Here is a 20,308-nt window from a genome sequence, read left to right as displayed (position 1 = left end):
TCCCCCCTCACAGTGATTCTCCCATCCAATCTGTTAGCAGTGCCAACATTAAAATACAATTGTAGTAAGGCTGAGAATCTTAAGATTAACCCCAAGAAATGACTAGATACTTCTGAGTCTTGTTTCAAACTTCTACCCATGGAAGTAACACCTCGCACCATCTCTCTTCTTCACTACTTCACCCAGGAATTTTATAGCGGACATAAAAGAGCAGCAACATTACTGATCAACACTGACGTGAGAATCCCATGGGCTCTCTCCAGAAGTTTGCTGCTGGCTGAATTCGCAAATACTCCATCTTTATCAAGCAAAGAAGTACTACTTGACAGTCTGCTCTGGCGAATCCCAGTTCTGACATTCCAGGTAATATCAAACGTATCACTGGAAACAAGAGAGTAGAATTTGCTTTAATAATTTAGATATTTCTAATTAACAGACACTATACTGTTAAAGTAAGTACAACAGTACCTTAAATACCTAACACTGAAATTTATTTTAAAAATGCAAAACAAGCACCAAATTACTTTCTCAGAATAGTTACCCATCAGTTGGGTATATTTTATTCATCCACAACTAAAATATGCATGGATATAAGCATATCATATAGCTGACATCTTTAAGTATATTATCATTCAATAATCAGTAAATAGTAAAATGTACTATGATATAATAGCTTTTCTCTGGTAGATTTTAGAACCTCCAAATGCTACCTCAGAAATTCATTACCCTAACAGGCCATCCCATCCTATAGAATACCTGAAGGTCTCATTCGCACAGGCATTCACCACTCAGCCACTACTGTGGGATGAGCACTATTCCAGGCACAAGAGATCCAGAAATGAGCAAAGCAGAGGCCAGTGTTATGGTATAGCGGGTTAAGCTGCTGACTGCAATGCCCACACCCTACATTGGCACCAGTTGGAATCCCATTTGCTCCACTTCCAATCCACCTCCCTGCTAATGTGCTTGGGAAAGCGGCAGAAATGACCCAAGTCCTTGGGCTCATGAACCCACATGTGAGACCCAGATGAAGTTCCTGGCTCCTGGCTTCGGCCTAGCCCAGACCTGGCCAATGCAGCCATCTGGGGAGTGAACCAGCAGATGAAAGATCTCTCTCTCGATCTCTCCCATCCCTCCACCCCTCTTTCAAAAAATAAATAAATCTTAAAAAAAGAAAAAAAAAAGAAAAACACATAAAATTATCAATGACTGTAACACAGAGTTGATGGAGGGCTATCCACATAAAGAGAGGAGATGAGACATACATCTGAATCTCTCTAAACATCCATGAAAACACTAGTAACATCTTTTAAAGGAATTAACCCTTAAGGACAAGAGAATACACTAAGAAACAATAGCAATGCATGTTCATGGAATGCAAAGCATATTGCTTTCTCGGGCTCTGACTGTTCTTCCTTTACTAAGGCCAGAGGATGAAAAAGAAGGTCCAGGACTGGGCAGCATCATGCCCACATGAGCACAGGCACATGACACAGGAGGGGGGAAACCTGGAAACACAGGTCCTCAGCCCTCCTGTCCAGGCCGCTCCCAGAATGCTGGCATTAGATACTCCAGCCAGAAAGTCACAGTATGTTTTTCTGGGAACTATGACCAACCCAAAAGGAAAAAATTCTGTTACACTGTATGAATGAACAACACCCATGCAAACTGATTAGAAGATCCCAACACTTTTCAGCATCTCAATTCTATGAACAGTCAACCAAGATTCACTGGACAACTATGAGAAATCCCTAGCATGAAACATAAATAGTGAAACAATCAAGGTGAACAACTTGAAGGAAAAAAGTCCAAAAAAGGGGGGAAAAGTTTTTAAAAACTATCCTTAATATATAGAGAGCAGACTGTTTGTTCTACATAAAAGACCACTGGTTGAACTCTGTAATCAATGCACAATCATTCTTAGGCAGAAAAGTGATCTCTGTTAAACATAGGAGTGGGAATAAGAGGGGGAGGAGATATATAGGTTGGCACATGCTCACTTGGACTTACCTCCAATGGTGGAACTAGAAACGTGCCACGGGATTTCAACTCAATCTTACAAGGAGGCAGGTACCAATGCCAGCGCACTTGGTAAAGTGATAAGTATAAATACATAACCGATCAAAAAGATAGGGTATGTGTCGAAGAGATTTCACAAATAAGATGAGTGTAAGCAAATAATGAAGGATAGAATTAAAAGGGAGAGAATGATCCTGCGGGGGAAGCAGGACACACAGCAGACTCATAGAATGGCAAACGCCCAAAACAGCACTCCTGCCTCAGAATCAACCCTCAGGACATTCGGATCTGGCTAAAAGGTCCATGAGAGTCTCACAGGCATGGAAAGCCATGACACGGTGGCAAAAAACAATCTAAATGAAAGATCCTGGCGAACAAGACCCCAGCAGAAGGAACAGGCCATCAAGGAGAGAGGCACCTTTCTCTGAAGGGAGAAGGAACCTCCACTGTGATACGGCCTTGACTAAACAAGTTCAGAGTCGGTGAACTCAAGGGGCTTCCATAGCCTAGACAGCTCATAGCAAGAGTCTCGGGTGATTGCTGACGTCATAAATAAGAGTGCCAATTGTTAAATCAACAACGGGAGTCACTGGGTACATGCTCCCCACGTAGGATCTCTGTCCTTAATGCGTTTTACTATGAAACTTAAAAACACTACTAGTCGAACAATACCCTATACCTTGTGCGGTTGTGTGAGTGCAGCCTGTTGAAATCCTTGCTTAGTATATACTGAGTTGATCTTCAGTATATGAAGGTAATTGAAAATGAAACTCGATGAAGGGCGGGATGGGAGAGAGAGTGGGAGAGGGGAGGGCCACGGGAGGGAGGGAGGTTGGGGGGGGGGGGAGCCACAACAATACAAAAGTTGCACTTTGTAAATTCACATTTATTAAATAAAAAAAAACCTAAAAAAAATATAGAGAGAGCAGAGAAAAAATTCCACTCACAAATAAGAACAAGATGCTCCTAAAAATAAACATTCAGAAAGCAAAATAACAAAAAGTTTCTAAAAAATAAAAGCACAGTAACACAAATGAAATGTGGTAGATGGACACATTTGTTTGTTTAAAAATATTCAGTTTGCATCAAGTACATGCCAATTATTTGTCTAGCATACTGAATACAACAAACAAGGTAAACACAGAAGCCTTACAATCACAGGGTTTTCAGTGAAGTAGAAGCAGACAAACAATAAGCGAAAATACTTCAGATAATAGATGCTAAGGAGAAAAATAAGGAAAGAGGGTAAATAATGCAAGGCTGCAAGGCTAGACACTGCCACATAAATGGTAATAAGCAAGGAGACAGAGAAGCAAATCAAGCAACTATCTGGAAGAAAAGCAATGCCAGGTAGAGAAAAGAGAGCTTGAGTCCCTAAGCTGGGACTGTCATTGATGAATCTGAGCTACACTAAATGAGAAAGCAAAGCTGGGTAGGAGACCAAGTCAGGGAGGGAAAAGTACATTCTGTTGCACATGCCTTTTAGGGCAGCATAAGGAAGGTGGCTTTACCTAGCAATGAGACAAAGACACAGATTTCTGCACACAGCACTGACATGATTCGTCTCACATGCTAAAATAATCATTCTGCTATTGTATTGAACACAGTTTGAAAGGCCAAGGACAAAATCACAGAGATTATTTTAAGAGGCTATTGTAATAATCCATGTAGGAGATAATCTCTCCCTGCAGTGTAATTATTAGCAGTGGTGACAGTACAGACCTCATGTTAGGGTGGAGCTAATATGACTTGCTGATGGAGTGAATGGACAGTGTATGAGAAAAAGATAATTAAGAATGAGGTCAAGTTGGTTTGTTTTTTTAGCAGTAATAAAAGATTAAGAGATGAGGAAGTGAGAGAGAACAGTTCTTAAAAAGCAAATAAACCAAAAAGGGTCAAAGATCATAAATAAAGTATTATATAAGTAAGACAGAGCAAATTCCCAAGCTATAGAACTGCTAGTGAAAATCCCACAGATGCTGGTTCCAGGTGTGGTGGGGTGGGGGCAGGCAGGGAAGTTACTACAAAGAAAGGCTCAAGAGCCGCATAAAGAGCTACCATTAACAAGTGCAGACAAACAACATGCTTGATGACGAAACACTTCCCAGAAAGATCACATAAAAGGTAAGGATGTGAGTTCTTGCCACTCCTATTCTTGCCAGGGAAATCAGGCAAGAAAAAAGAAATAAAATATACCCAAACTAGAAAAGAATCATATTTATCTGTATATGACATAACCTAATACATGGAAAAGTCTAGGAGTTCACAAAAAGAATATTAGAATAAATGAGTTCACCAAGTTATAAAAACAACTGCATTTTATAGAACATTAATGAACAATCTGAAAAGCAAAAGTTTTTTCATTTGTAATAACATCAAATATAATGTATTACACAGAATAAACTAAAAATAACAAACACACAGAGAAACTTGAAAATATTGGTAAAGGAAAATCTAAGAAGTGGCAAAGCAGTTCATGTTGACAACAGGAAGGCACATCATTTTTTTTTTAAAGATTTATTTTGTTTATTTGAAAGAGAGCTGCAGAGAGAGGTAGAGACAGAGAGAGAGATCTTCCATCTGCTGGTTTGCTTTCCAGATGGCCACAAGGGCCGGAGCTGTGCCAATCCGAAGCCAGCTTCTTCCAGGTCTCCCATGTGGTTGCAGGGGCCCAAGGACTTGGATCATCTTCTACTGCTTTCTCAGGCCATAGCAGAGAGCTGGATCGGAAGAGGAGCAGCCAGGACTAGAACTGGCGCCCATATGGGATGCCAGCACTTCAGGCCAGGGCTTCAACCCACTGCGCCACAGCGCCGGCCCTGACACATCATTGTTAAAATGGCAATGCCCCTTCAGCTGATCCACAGACTCCTCACAAAGCCTACCAACACCACAGCTGCCTCCACTGCACAAACTCACAAGCTGATCCTACAATACACCCAGACATGCAAATGGCCCACAATAGATAACATGATTTTGAAAAAGAAAAAAGCTGGAAGAATGGCAGTTTGAATTTCTTGACTTACTATAAAGTTTCTGTAATTAGAATAACACAGTACTGACATGAGGAAAGACACATAGATCAATAAAATAGAATTCAGAGTCCAGAAATGAACATTTCAATTTATGGTCAATTGTGCCCCTGCAAAAGTGCCAGGACACGTCATCAGGGAAAGAACAGTCTTTTCAACAAATGGTGCTGGGACAGCTAGGTAGCCACAGGCAGAATGAGGCTGGAGCTCCAGCTCACATACACTATCAATTCAAAGGGAATCAGACATAAAAATTTAACAGCCATAACAAGAGAACAGTTCAAAGAAAATACAGGGGGTAAATCTGTGTGTGGTGGCTCAGAAATGATTTCTTAACTGCAACAAGAAAAATATTTGCAAAAAAAAAAAAATATGGGGGGGAGTAATCAGAGTCTATCAAACTGAAAATTTTTGTATTTCAAACAAGACCATCAAGAGAAGTTCAAAGAACACTATCAGACTAGGGGGGTCAGGGGTACTATTTTAAAACCACATATCCAGGGCCAATGCTGTGGCTACAGCTGTTCCACTTCTGATCCAGTGCCCCGCTAATGAACCTAGGAAAGCAGCAGCAGACGTCCTGAGTACTTGGGCCCCTGCACCCAAATGACAGACCCAGATGAAGCTTCTGGCTCCTGGCTTTGGCCTGGACCAGACCTGGCCATTGAGGACTTCTGGGGAGTGAATCAGCCAATGGAAGACTTCTCTCTCTGCCTCTGCCTCCCCCTCTCTGTAACTTCACTTCACTGTTCAAATAAATAAATAAATCTTAAAAAAAAAAAAAAAAACACATATCCAATAATGAATATAGAATATATAAAGAGCTTTTACAGATAACAATAACATAATTTTTAAAATATGGAGATGACTCAGAAATAAAAGAAATGAAAAATGTGCAATATCTGGGTGGACAAAGCACTATGTTTAGTGAAAAAAAATTAACCTCAAAAAGTCAGATACCAGGGCCAGCTTTGTGGCACAGGAGGTTTAGCCACTGTGGGCAATGCTGGCATCCAAACTGGAGTGCCAGTTCAAATCCCAGCCATTCTGCTTCCAATCCAGCTTCCTGGCGTCAGCCTGGCCCAGCCTTGGCTGCTGCAGCCACCTGGAGGAGTGAAACAGCAGAAGGAAGACCCCTCTCCTTCTCCCTCTGCAGCTCTGCCTTTCAAATAAACAGATCTTTAAAAAGCTACATACTATATGATTCTATTTCTGTAGCACTCTCAAGAAAACTATATAAATGGAAAGGAAATTAGTGGCTGCCACAGAACAGGACAGAACAGAGAAAAGTGAAGGGGCAAACACAAACAGGAAGCAGGAATGACTTCTCTGGTGACAGTGAAAAGAAGTCACCATGAATGGAAAAATTTTCAAAAACCACACAAAAATGCAAATTTTTAAGTGATAAGAACGGTATGTAGTCCAGTTAATGGCAATGTACTTTTTGGAGAGACTGAAAAGCCTGCTTTTGACAATGTACTAACACCTACGGTGTCACTTACGGTAAACTGAAGGATACATGGGATTCTGTGAACTATTTTCCCATTTATACTACTTTTATGATCTCCTGCTTTGGGGGAGAAAAAGAAACAGATCTTTAAAAGTTATTTTTGGGGGCCAGTGTGTGGTCAGCAGGCTAAGCTGCCACCAGACACAATGGGCACCCATGTGAGTCCCAGTTTGAAACCTGGCTAGTCAACTGCTGCTCCAGCTCCCCATCAATGCTCCTGGGAAAACACTGAAAGATGGCACAAGTGTTGGGGTCCCTGCCACCCATGTGGGAGATCAAGGTGTTCCAGGCTCCTGGCTGCGGCCTAGCCCCGCTCCAGTCACTGTAGCCATTTGGGGAATGAACCAACCATGTGAGATCTCTGTCTCCCCCTCTAACTATGCCTTTCAAGTAAATCAACAAATCTTTTAGAAATGTTACTTTTCCTTCAGTTTTTAAAAATCTTTATTATTTTTTTGAAAGGCAGAGAGACAGAGACAGCGAGTGAGAAAGACAGACAGAGAGATCAATCTTCCATCTGCTGATACATTCCCCTAAATATCCACAACAGCCAGGGCTGGGCCAGGCCAAAGTCAGGAGCCAAGAAGTCCACCCAGGCCCACCCACCATGCCCTACACCCTCAACTACATGAACCATCACCGGCTGCTTCCATGTACACATCAGCAGGACGCTGGATTGGCAACAGAACCAGCATTTGAACCCAGACACTCTGATAAGGAGATGCAGATGATTCAAGTGATGTCTTTAACTGCTGACCAAATGTCTAAACCATTTAGTTTCTTATTTAAACTTTTGAATGCCCAGGTTAATACCTTTAAAATTCCATAACGCTTCATTATCAAGTCTTTAATTTTTATTTATTTGAGAGTCAGAGAAAGAAAACTTCCATTTGCTGTCTGACTCCCCATACGCCCACAATAGCCAGGGATGTGCCACGCTGCAGCCAGGAGGCAGGATGATAGTTCAGGTCTCTCAAGTGGGTGGCAGTACTTCAGCCATCACCTGATTCCTCCAGGGTACACATCAGCAGGAACTGGAGTGGGGCTGGAACCCAGGCATTCTAATATGGGATGCTGACGTCTCCGGCAGCAGCTTAACCACGGGGCCAAATGCTCACCTCATCAGGTTGTTTAGAATTAGAGATGGACACAGAGATCTTCCATCCACTGGGGTTAACTCTCCAGATGGCTGCAACTGCCACAGATGAGCTTGGCTGAAGCCAGGAGCTTCTTCCAGGTCTCTTAAAGGGGAGGCAGAGGCCCAAGTACTTGGACCATCTTCTGCTACAATCCCAGGCACATTAGCAGGGAGCTGGATCAGAAGTAGAGCAGCTGGGACTTGAAACAGTGCCCACATGGGATGCTGGCATGGCAGGCAGCAGCTGAACCCACTATGCCACAACGTTGGCCATCTCTCCAAGCTGTTTTACATATTATATTATTTTGGTTCTAAAAGTCGACCCTCAAATCCACTCATTTTTATAAATCATCTAAACCACAATCATTTCTAAAATAACTCAACTAACAAATTATTTCACTATAATTCTTCAAAACATAAAGATTTTTACTTTTGTTCTCATTGTTGCATTCTATGATACAATGTCTTGTACTAAGCAGTCCTTTGCCCCAATCAACAAAAAAAATCGAATTTAAAAAGAAACAATGCTTTAGGCTGTGAGTTTTTACTTGCATTAAAAAGAACTCAGGATCCACAACATGCTGTACAGTCGTTTCTTTCTGAGGTCTTTCTCAGTCCTCACTGACTGCCTATTAAGAATGAATATAGGGGCCGCTGCCTGCAGTGCCGGCATCCCATATTGGCACCAGTTCCTCTCCCGGCTGCTCCACTTCTGATCCAGCTCTCTGCTATGGCCTGGGAAAGCAGTGGAAGATGGCCCAAGTCCTTGGGCCCCTGCAACCACATGGGAGACCTGGAGGAAGCTTCTGGCTCCTGGCTTCGGATCAGCACAGCTTCCACCATTGTGGCCATCTGGAGAGTGAACCAGCGGATGGAAGACCTCTCCCTCTCTCTGCCTCTCCTTCTCTCTGTGTAACTCTTTCAAGTGAAATAATAAAAAAATAAAGAAAGAAAGAAGAATGAATATAATACAAACTCCCAAAGAATGCCATAACCTAGAATTTTTCATGACACTATTCTTGCTTGGCAAATTAGCATGATAGTATGACACCATTTAATTACAAAACCTTCAATATACTGCCACAGTGTTCAAAATTCACCATGCATTTGTCAACTACAAATCCTAAGACACACACTCCTGCCTCCTTCCAGGCTACAAGCTTGCAGAGGTATTTTTTCTTCACAGGTTGGTGTGCTTTATTCTTCACACATTCCACACAACAACTATTGCTGACATGAGCCTCTCCTGCCTGGAATGAACGTGCTGTGGCTCCGGAGACATTCTCCTGAAGCACTGGTGTGCACCAAATCCCTACCTCACAGTGTGTTCATGCACATAGGTCCTGTACCTCCTCAAAGAACATACAGAGACATACATAAAGTGTGCCAGTTTACAACCTCTTAGCAAAGTTGACTGCTCTCTCAATTTCAGTCAAAGTTCTTACTCTTGTGAGGAATACTTAATTGGCTACAAAGTTTTAGATTTATACGATATTTTTACAAAGACTACATCAAATCTTAGTCATTGATTCCCACTAAATTGGACATCTCACTCACAACTTCTTAGGGTAAGTATCAAGAATTTATAAAACTTTCATTTATTTCATTAATCCTACCAGCTAAGAATTTTTTTTATTAAAAAAAAAGAATCTTTTATCATTTCATAAGAATTGGTGGATGTGATGGCACTAAATTACTAGCTTCAGCACTTTCCTCACTGGGTACTTATTGCATGCTCGCTTATAAACTGGTAAAAAAGTCACTATTTGCATAATAACAAAGGTAATCTGTGCACTTAATAAAAGCGTTTATCTACATTCCAGTAATGTGCAGCTGATAACTCTGGAAAGTGAAGACAAGTAATCTTCACACTTTAAGAACGTGCTGACAGAGTAAATGAGGAAGCAAATCTCCTGAGACTGCTTGGACTAAGATTCACTGAGGAGGAGACTCCCACAAGAAGAACCAGCATCCAACTGGATTTTATAAAAATCTATTATTCTGAGCTCACCCCTTCTTACAAATTCTCTCTAAAATAATACACAAAATATATGCACCAATCAAAACAAACAAACAAACAAACAAAAAAAAACAGCCCTATGGAACTTGTTAGGATTACTGGCCAGGGACAGCACCGCAGCTCACTTGGCTAATACTCTGCCTTTGGCGCCAGCACCCTGGGTTCTGTCCTGGTCGCTCCTCTTCCAGTCCAGATCTCTGCTGTGGCCAGGGAGTGCAGTGGAGGATGGCCCAAGTGCTTGGGCCCTGCACCCCATGGGAGACCAGGAGGAAGCACCTGGCTCCTGGCTTCGGATCGGCGCAGCGCGCCAGCTGTAGCAGCCATTTGGGGGGTGAACCAATGGAAGGAAGACCTTTCTCTCTCTCTCTCTCTCTCTCCCTCCCTCCCTCTCCCTCTCCCTCTCTAACTCTGCCTGTCCAAAAAAAAAAAAAAAAGATTACTGGCCAGGCTTTTCCTGATAACATTACATCAGTGTCACATATCTCTGCATTGTACATGAACGAAAAGATTAAGTTGCTATGGTAAAATTCTCTGTAAAATGGTTCCTCATAAATGAGCTTAAATATAGATCTTTCCAGAATCAGTTTATCATTCCATGAGGGCATAAATCCAGCTAACAGGAGTCCCAAAAGAGTTACAGAGCATCGCTAACACAGAAAGAAAGAGAAAAGGCAAAACCAAAATGCAGTCACTTAAACTAAGCAAAACCAAAATGGAATTACTTAAGCTAAGGCCACTAAGCACCAGGAACTGCCCAGACCATCTGTCAGAACAGACATAGGTGGTGAGGCCTGATAAGGACTAGAGGACATTACATCATAAGAAAAAGCCAACCAGCTAGTGACTGCATTACTTCACCCACACTACTGCACCACGATTGGTCACACCCAGACACCAACATCTCGTTGGTGACACCCTAAAAGGTGAGTTTGTGATTGGTGACACACCGGGACACCTTCATCGCCAACCTACTCCAGATCGGGGACAAAAAGGCAAGCAACTGCTCTTCCTCCCCTCGGGGATCATGGCTCAGTGCCAGTGAAACCCTGCCCCAGTCTCCACTGACTGAAGCTCTGCTCGCCACTCTGCTGGAGCCCACCTCGCCTGGACGTCCCAGCCACTGCCCGAACTGACACTGGAGCTGGACCGGACCTCTCATCAGGTGACCTCTCCAACCCTTCACCTTGCTTTCCACCTTGGATCTTCAAGCTTACTGCCCAGAGTGCCAGTCAATCCAAGACTCCTGCCTGTAAGTGACTGTTCTGAGATCCATCTCTGCGAGTAGTAATGGAGACTTTGGACTCTGGACTTTGGACTTTGACTTTTTCATGACCGGGATAAGAACCCTGAGAACGCAGCATTCATATTACATCCTTAGTCATGAGTGTTTAGATTGGTTATGCTTTTATGCTCTTATGTTTTGTATGTGTTATAATTATTACTATTGCTGAATATTTCTGGAAATTGCCTTACTCCTAGATATGTGTTATAACCTGCGGACTAATGACATTTTGAGTGATACTGACCTTTAAATGTGCCCCTTGGACTTCAATACTCCACTCTCAGAGATAGACAGATCAACAGGATAGAAGATCAACAAGGAGACAGTAGATTTAAATGACACTATAGCCCAAATGGATCTAACAGATATCTACAGAACATTTCATCCTACATCTAAGGATTTTACATTCTTCTCAGCAGTACATGGAACCTTCTCTAGGATTGACCACATACTAGGCCATAAAGCAAGTCTCAGCAAATTCAAGAGAATTAGAATCATACCATGCAGCTTCTCAGACCACAAAGGAATGAAATTGGAAATTAGCAACTCGGGAATCCCTAGAACATGTGCAAACACATGGAGATTGAACAACACGCTCCTGAATGAACAATGGGTCATAGAAGAAATTAAAAGAGAAATCAAAAATTTTCTGGAAGTAAATGAGGATAAAAGCACAACATACCAAAACCTATGGGATACAACAAAAGCAGTGTTAAGAGGAAAGTTTATATCAATAGGTGCCGACATCAAGAAATTGGAAAGGCACCAAATAGATGAGCTTTCAAGTCATCTCAAGGATCTAGAAAATCTGCAGCAAACCAAACCCAAACCCAGCAGGAGAAGAGAAATAATTAAAATCAAAGAAGAAATCAACAGGATTGAATCCAAAAAAAACATTACAAAAAATCAGCCAAACGAGGAGCTGGTTTTTTGAAAAAATAAACAAAATTGACACCCCATTGGCCCAACTAACTAAAAAAAGAAGAGAAAAGACCCAAATCAATAGGATCAGAGATGAAAAGGGAAATGTAACAACAGACACCACAGAAATAAAAAGAATCATCAGAAATTACTACAAGGACTTGTATGCCAGCAAACAGGGAAATCTATCAGAAATGGACAGATTCTTGGACACATACAACCTACCTAAATTGAGCCAGGAAGACATAGAAAACCTAAACAGACCCATAACTCACACAGAAATTGAAACAGTAATAAAGGCCCTCCCAACAAAGAAAAGCCCAGGACCAGATGGATTCACTGCTGAGTTCTACCAGACATTTAGAGAAGAACTAACTCCAATTCTTCTCAAACTATTCAGAACAATCGAAAAAGAGGGAATCCTCCCAAATTCTTTCTATGAAGCCAGCATCACCTTAATTCCTAAGCCGGAAAAAGATGCAGCATTGAAAGAGAATTACAGACCAATATCCCTGATGAACATAGATGCAAAAATACTCAATAAAATTCTGGCCAATAGAATGCAACAACACATCAGAAAGATCATCCACCCAGACCAAGTGGGATTTATCCCTGGTATGCAAGGATGGTTCAACGTTTGCAAAACAATCAACGTAATACACTACATTAACAGACTGCAGAAGAAAAACCATATGATTCTCTCAATAGACGCAGAGAAAGCATTTGATAAAACACAACACCCTTTCATGATGAAAACTCTAAGCAAACTGGGGATGGAAGGAACATTCCTCAATACAATCAAAGCAATATATGAAAAACCCACGGCCAACATCCTATTGAATGGGGAAAAGTTGGAAGCATTTCCACTGAGATCTGGTACCAGACAGGGATGCCCTCTCTCACCACTGCTATTCAATATAGTTCTGGAAGTTTTAGCCAGAGCTATTAGGCAAGAAAAAGAAATTAAAGGGATACAAATTGGGAAGGAAGAACTCAAACTATCCCTCTTTGCAGATGATATGATTCTTTATTTAGGGGACCCAAAGAACTCTACTAAGAGACTACTGGAACTCATCGAAGAGTTTGGCAAAGTAGCAGGATATAAAATCAATGCACAAAAATCAACAACACAGGCAATGCCACGGCTGAGGAAGAACTTCTAAGATCAATCCCATTCACAACAGCTACAAAAACAATCAAATACCTTGGAATAAACTTAACCAAGGACGTAAAAGATCTCTACGATGAAAACTACAAAACCTTACAGAAAGAAATAGAAGAGGATACCAAAAAATGGAGAAATCTTCCATGCTCATGGACTGGAAGAATCAATATCATCAAAATGTCTATTCTCCCAAAAGCAATTTATACATTCAATGCAATACCAATCAAGATACCAAAGACATTCTTCTCAGATCTGGAAAAAATGATGCTGAAATTCATATGGAGACACAGAAGACCTCGAATAGCCAAAGCAATCTTGTACAACAAAAACAAAGCAGGAGGCATCACAATACCAGATTTCAGGGCATACTACAGGGCAGTTGTTATCAAAACAGCATGGTACTGGTACAGAAACAGATGGATAGACAAATGGAACAGAATAGAAACACCAGAAATCAATCCAAACATCTACAGCCAACTTCTATTTGATCAAAGATCCAAAACTAATCCCTGGAATAAGGACAGCCTATTCAATAAATGGTGCTGGGAAAATTGGATTTCCACGTGCAGAAGCTTGAAGCAAGACCCCTACCTTTCACCTTACACAAAAATTCACTCAACATGGATTAAAGACTTAAATCTATGACCCGAAACCATCAAAGTATTAGAGAGCATTGGAGAAACCCTGCAAGATATAGGTACAGGCAAAGACTTCTTGGAAAAGACCCCAGGAGCACAGGCAGTCAAAACCAAAATTAACATTTGGGATTGCATCAAATTGAGAAGTTTCTGTACTTCAAAAGAAACAGTCAGGAAAGTGAAGAGGCAACCGACAGAATGGGAAAAAATATTTGCAAACTATACTACAGATAAAGGGTTGATAACCAGAATCTACAAAGAAATCAAGAAAATCCACAACAACAAAACAAACAACCCACTTAAGAAATGGGCCAAGGGCCTCAATAGACATTTTTCGAAAGAGGAAATCCAAATGGCCAACAGACACATGAAAAAATGTTCAAGATCACTAGCAATCAGAGAAATGCAAATCAAAACCACAATGAGGTTTCACCTCACCCCGGTGAGAATGGCTCACATTCAGAAATCTACCAACAATAGATGCTGGAGAGGATGTGGGGAAAAAGGGACACTAACCCACTGTTGGGAATGCAAACTGGTTAAGCCACTATGGAAGTCAGTCTGGAGATTCCTCAGAAACCTGAACATAACCCTACCATACAACCCAGCCATCCCACTCCTTGGAATTTACCCAAAGGAAATTAATTTGGCTAATAAAAAAGCCATCTGCACATTAATGTTTATTGCAGCTCAATTCACAATAGCTAAGACCTGGAACCAACCCAAATGCCCATCAACAGTAGACTAGATAAAGAAATTATGGGACATGTACTCCATAGAATACTATACAGCAGTAAGGACCAATGAAACCCAGTCATTTGCAACAAGATGGAGGAATCTGGAAAACATCATGCTGAGTGAATTAAGCCAGTTCCAAAGAGACAAATATCATTTGTTTTCCCTGATCGGTGACAACTGAGCACCAAAGGGGAAACCTGTTAAGTGAAATGGACGCTATAAGAAACAATGACCTGATCAGCTCTTGTCCTGACTCTAGATGTACAATGTAACACTTTATCCTTTTTAGTATTTGTTGTTGTTGTTGTTCTAGTACTAGTGGTTGAACTCTGTAATTAACACACAATTATTCTTAGGTGTTTAAATTTTAACTGAAAAGTGATCCCTGTTAAATTTCAGAGTGGAAAAAGAGAGGGAGGAGATGTGCAATTTGGGACATGCTCAATCAGACTTGCCCCAAATGATGGAGTTAGAAATATGCCAGGGGATTCCAATACAATCCCATCAAAGTGGCATGTACCACTGCCATCTCACTAGTCCAAGTGATTAATTTCAGTTCACAACCGATTGCTCTGATAGGTCTAAGAGTCAAAGGGATCACACAAACAAGACAAGTGTCTGCTAATACTAACTGATAGAATCAAAAAGGGAGAGAAGGATCCAACATAGGAAGTGGGATACACAGCAGACGCATAGAATGGCAGATGTCCTAAACAACACTCTGGCCTCAGAATCATCCCTTAAGGCATTCGGATCTGGCTGAAGAGCCCATGAGAGTATTGTAGGCATGGAAAGCCAAGACACCGTGGCAAAAAAAAAAAAAAGAAGAAGAAGAAGAAGACCTAAATGAAAGATCTCTGTGAGTGAGATCCCAGTGGAAAGAACGGGGCCACCAAAGAAGGAGGTACCTTTCTCTGAAGGGAGGAGAGAACTTCCACTTTGACTATGACCCTAGCAGAATAAGATCAAAGTCAGCGAACTGTAAAGGCTTCCATAGCTCTGGCAACTCATGACTAGAGCCTAGGGAGATTACTGACACCATGAACAGGAGTGTCAAATTGTTAAGTCAGCAACAGAAGTCACTGTGTACTTACATCCCATGTGGGATCTGTCCTTAATGTGTTGTCTAATGTGCAGTGATGCTATAACTAGTACTGAAACAGTATTTCTGTACTTTGTGTTTCTGCGTGGGTACAAACTGATGAGATCTTTACTAATTATATACTGAATCGATCTTCTGTATATAAAGATAATTGGAAATGAAAAAAAAAAAGAAACAAACCTGGTGTTAAATTGGAAATGGCATAGAAAATTAATTTTTTAAAAAAATATTATGTAGGATCTCTGTCTTTAATGTGCTGTACACTCTTATTTAATGCTATAACTAGTACTCCAACAGTATTTTTTTTCACTTTGTGTTGCTATATGGGGGCAAACTGTTGAAATCGTTATCTAATATATACTAAACTGATCTTCTGTATATAAAGAGAATTGAAAATGAATCATGATGTAATTGGAAGGGGAGTGGGAGCGGGAAAGGGGTGGGTTGTGGGTGGGAGGGAAGTTTTGGGAGGGGGAAGCCATTGTAACCCATAAGCTGTACTTTGGAAATTTATATTCATTAAATAAAAGTTTAATAAAAAATAAATAAATGTGCCCCTTGAATATATATACATATACATTTAGTATTATTGAATAATAAATTATATTGCAAAGATTATCATGATTCTGTGCAATTCTTCCCTGAGCTCCGACACGTTGCATTACCCTTGTCGAGCTGTGTGGTAAGTGGCACTCGTGACAGCTAACCATCATAATAAAAAACAGAAACACAAAAAAGCCATTTTAGGTATCTAAAACTGAAAAGACGAAGATAAACAGATGAACTAGGAATCAGGAGACTTATGACAAGTAAACTACTTTGAGAAATGGGGCACGGCATAGAGTCATCATTTTCCAAATTAAGAAAATGGGTTTCTTAAGTTACAGATCCCCAACCAGGGTGACAATGGGGCCAACAGAGAGAGGGTAAAGCTACACTGTCAAGATTCACAACTCCTGTTGTCTTGCTTTGTAAAACTCAGCATGCTGGCCGGCACCGTGGCTTAACAGGCTAATCCTCCACCTTGCGGCGCTGGCACACCTGGTTCTAGTCCCGGTTGGGGCGCCGGATTCTATCCCGGTTGCCCCTCTTCCAGGTCAGCTCTCTGCTATGGCCCGGGAAGGCAATAGAGGATGGCCCAAGTCCTTGGGCCCTGCACCCGCATGGAAGACCAGGAGAAGCACCTGGCTTCTGGCTTCGGATCAGCGAGATGAGCCAGCTGCAGCAGCCATTGGGGGGTGAACCAATGGCAAAAAGGAAGACCTTTCTCTCTGTCTCTCTCTCACTATCCACTCTGCCTGTCAAAAAAAAAAAAAAAAAAAAAAAAAAAAAAACTTAGCATGCTAATATGAGGGCAGATTCCATCATTAGCTAGGAATCACTGGTAAGAAAACAAAAGGCTTACACTATGAAGATGGCAAACAGTCCAGTACATCGGCACTGGAAATGAACGTGTTAGGACCCGGCTACGTGGGATTTGGCAGCTCTTACATATGGAGTGAGTGAAACCACACTTCTTAATAAGCAAGAGTCATACCAAAGGTAGTGAACAAACAAGTGACAACACAGAAAAGAAACAGAGACACTCAATTGGAAAAAAAGATCCATACAATTATAATTCTATTCTAACTACAGACCATCCAGACATCTACGGCACTAAGAGACTCAATTCTGCTAAGGGTGTATAGGGCACACTCTAGAAATTAAATGTTCTTCTGCTCATATAATTACAGTATTTATGAAATGATATGTATAAAAACATTTCTCCCTTTGTTAATTCTGAAAATTTTACTTACTTCCAAACTATACTCCAAAATTTTAAAAGATAAGATTTGGTAAAGACATTCACCAAGAAAAAGGTATTATGTAAATTAAACTACTTTTGCCTAAGTCAAACTATTCAATTTTTACTTTTCAATAAGACTGCTCCAAAGACAAGCAGAATAAACCTTAAATTTGGCAAAACATGTAAAATCCAAGATCTCAGAATGGAAGCCAGATGAAGTTCCTACGTTCTATAGTCATTTTATCCAAAGCAATCCTAGACAAGTTTTGTTAATTCTAACCTATTCTCTTGTTGCTGTATCATTTAGAGAAGCTTTAAGAAATGAAAAACAAACCAAGCCTGACTTTCTTCAAGCTTTTAAAGGCACACAAATAATAGGAAGGTGAGGTACTTCTTTTACATTCCTGACAACATAAAGAAAACACACTTACTGCTGGTTTTTTTCATTCAGAGCATTCATGCCCTGGAGATCAGAAAGAGGTGTTCTGGGACTTTTCCGGGTTATATCTAGCAAGAGAAAAAAAAAAGACATAAAATTTCAAATGAGTACTAACAGAAATAACACATGAAAAAACTTTACTAAAAACAACGAAATTAACGTATTTCAAAAGCAAATGTTTGTTAAATATGACAGAAACATCGAAATGACACGAATTAAGTCCCATAACTGTGTTTACAAATGCACCCAATTAGAGAACTTAATAACGAACTCTTAATTCTTTTTTCTTTCTTAAAGGTAATTTGTTTATTTGAAAGACAGAGCTACGGGGGTAGCAATGGCAGGGAGAGAGATGGACCAATCTTCCATCTGCTGGTTCACCACCCAAATAGCCAATACCAGGGCTGGGCTAGACAGAAGCCAGGATCCAGGAGCTTCATCTGGGTCTCCCATGTGGGTGCTGCTTTTCCAGGACATTAGCAGGGAGCTGGACTAGAAGTCGATTCGCTGGGACACAAACTAGAGCCCAGATGTGATGCCAGCATCACAGGCAGCAATTTAACCCACCTAAGCCACAATACCAGCCACATTATTTCTTCTTTCCTTTAAACATTAACCTCAGGAAACATGAGTGAAACCAGGAAGACGTTCTAGAAGTAGACAAACACCTTCTTTATGTTCAAATCCCACCCCCACACACAAATTTTACTAAGATCCCTTTGCATCATTTTCAGCAATAAATATACTGACAACATGGACTATAAATCTCAGAGATCAATCGACCTTAAAGAGAAAGGCACTGTTGGAGCCATTGTTAGGGCACAGCAGGTTAAGCTGCTACTTGCAGTGCCAGCATCCCAGAGAGGCACTGGCTCATGTCTCAGCTGTTCCACTTCTGATCCAGATCCTTGCAAATGCAGCTGGGAGAGCAATGGAAGAGGGCCCAAGTGCTTGGACCCCTGCCAACAGTGTGGGAGACTCAGCTGGAATTCCAGGCTCCTGGCTTTCACCTGGTCCATCCACATCTGTTGTGGGTATTTGGGGAATGAACCATCAGATGGAAGATATCTCTCTCTCTATCATTCTCTCTAACTCTGCCTTGGAAGGAAAGAAGAGAAGGGAGGGAAGGAGGGAAGGAAGGAGGGGAGGAGGGAGGGAGGGAGGGAAGAATCAAAGATGACAACTTTTTCCTTAAGGACTATGACTATTTAAAATGGGGGATGGGCGTTCCAGCAAAGCAGGTGAAGCCATAGCTTGCAGTGTCAGCACCCACACTGGAACACTGGTTCATGTTTCAGATGCTCTACCTCTGATCCAGCTCTGATTGTGCACCTGGGAAAGCAGCGGCAAACAGCCCTGGAAAACACCCCAAGTCCTTGGACCTCTGCCACCCACATGGGAGAGAGGGATGGAGCTGGCCCAGCCCTAGCAGCTGCAGCCATTTGGGGAGCGAACCAGAAGACGGAAGATTTTTCGCTCTTTGTCACTCCCTCTTGCTGTCACTATGCCTTTCAAATAAATAAAATAAATCTTAAAAATTTAAAGATATCATTTTCACAAATTGTAAGATAAAAACTTAAGTTTTGTAATGTAAGGCTGGCTATCAAGTTTCTCAATATATATATATCAAGCATTTAATGTAAGGAAAAATGGGAAGGAAAAAATTTCTTTAGTTGAGATGACATAATCTACAAGAATTCTGAGGAATCCAGAAAAATCTACTGAGACTAAAAAATGAGTTCAGCAACATTCCAAGAAACAAGATCAATGTGCAAAAATCAATGATATTTCTGTAAAATGACAATAAATACAAGAGTAAAATTAAGAAAATAACTCCATCAACAGCATCAAAAGAACAGGAATAAGTTTAACAAGAAGTTACAATACATCAACAACAAAAAATACAAACCATTAAAACAAATGAAGGAAGAGCTAAATCAACAGAATGCCATCAACGTTCATGAACTAGAAAACATGGCATTGTTAAGAGAGCAATACTCCTCACATTAATGTACAGATCAATGTCATCTCTATTAAAATCCCAGCTACCTATTTTACAGAATCAAGCAGGCTGATCACAGCATTAATATAAAAGGCAAGAGACCCAGGAGAGCCCAAACAACCTCACAGAGAAGGTTGAAGCATTCACATTTCCTATTACAAAACCTACTACAAAGACACCAACCACGCCAGTCAATGGAAGAGAAATGTCAGTCAGCAACAAATCTTCACGCTTTACGATCCATTTCTGTTAAGACTTCCAAGACAGTGGAAAAAGAGTACTTTTTCCAACAAACACCACTGTGAAAACTAACCACATGCAAAAGAGCAAAGGTGGGGGACAGGTGTTAGGAGCAGTGGGCATCCAGTCAGCGCCTGGTTCAAGTCCTGGCTCCTACACTTCTAATCCAGCTCCCAGCTGATGCACACCCTAGGAGGTAGCAGCTGATGGCCCAAGTACTTGGATGTCTGCCACCAACATGGGAGACCCAGCCTGAGCTCTGGCAAATTTCAAGAA

At 41.1% G+C, this 20,308-nt stretch overlaps 1 protein-coding gene across 10 annotated transcripts in view; it reads right to left on the bottom strand.

Annotated features, from left to right (window-relative positions):
* The window catches only part of MYO9A (myosin IXA), a 278,674-nt gene that overhangs the window by 111,626 nt on the left and 146,740 nt on the right, over positions 1-20,308 (bottom strand). For all 10 annotated transcript variants that reach the window (XM_062206520.1, XM_062206521.1, XM_062206519.1 and 7 more), the window contains 2 exons: positions 17,783-17,858; positions 238-381 (listed from right to left, as the gene is read on the bottom strand). In XM_062206520.1, coding sequence (XP_062062504.1) covers positions 238-381; positions 17,783-17,858 — 220 coding nt within the window. The remainder of the gene's footprint in view (positions 1-237; positions 382-17,782; positions 17,859-20,308) is intronic.

Source organism: Lepus europaeus, chromosome 11 (genome assembly GCF_033115175.1).
Source record: "Lepus europaeus isolate LE1 chromosome 11, mLepTim1.pri, whole genome shotgun sequence".
Classification (NCBI taxonomy): domain Eukaryota; kingdom Metazoa; phylum Chordata; class Mammalia; order Lagomorpha; family Leporidae; genus Lepus; species Lepus europaeus.
This window is presented reverse-complemented; position numbering and strand designations above follow the sequence as displayed.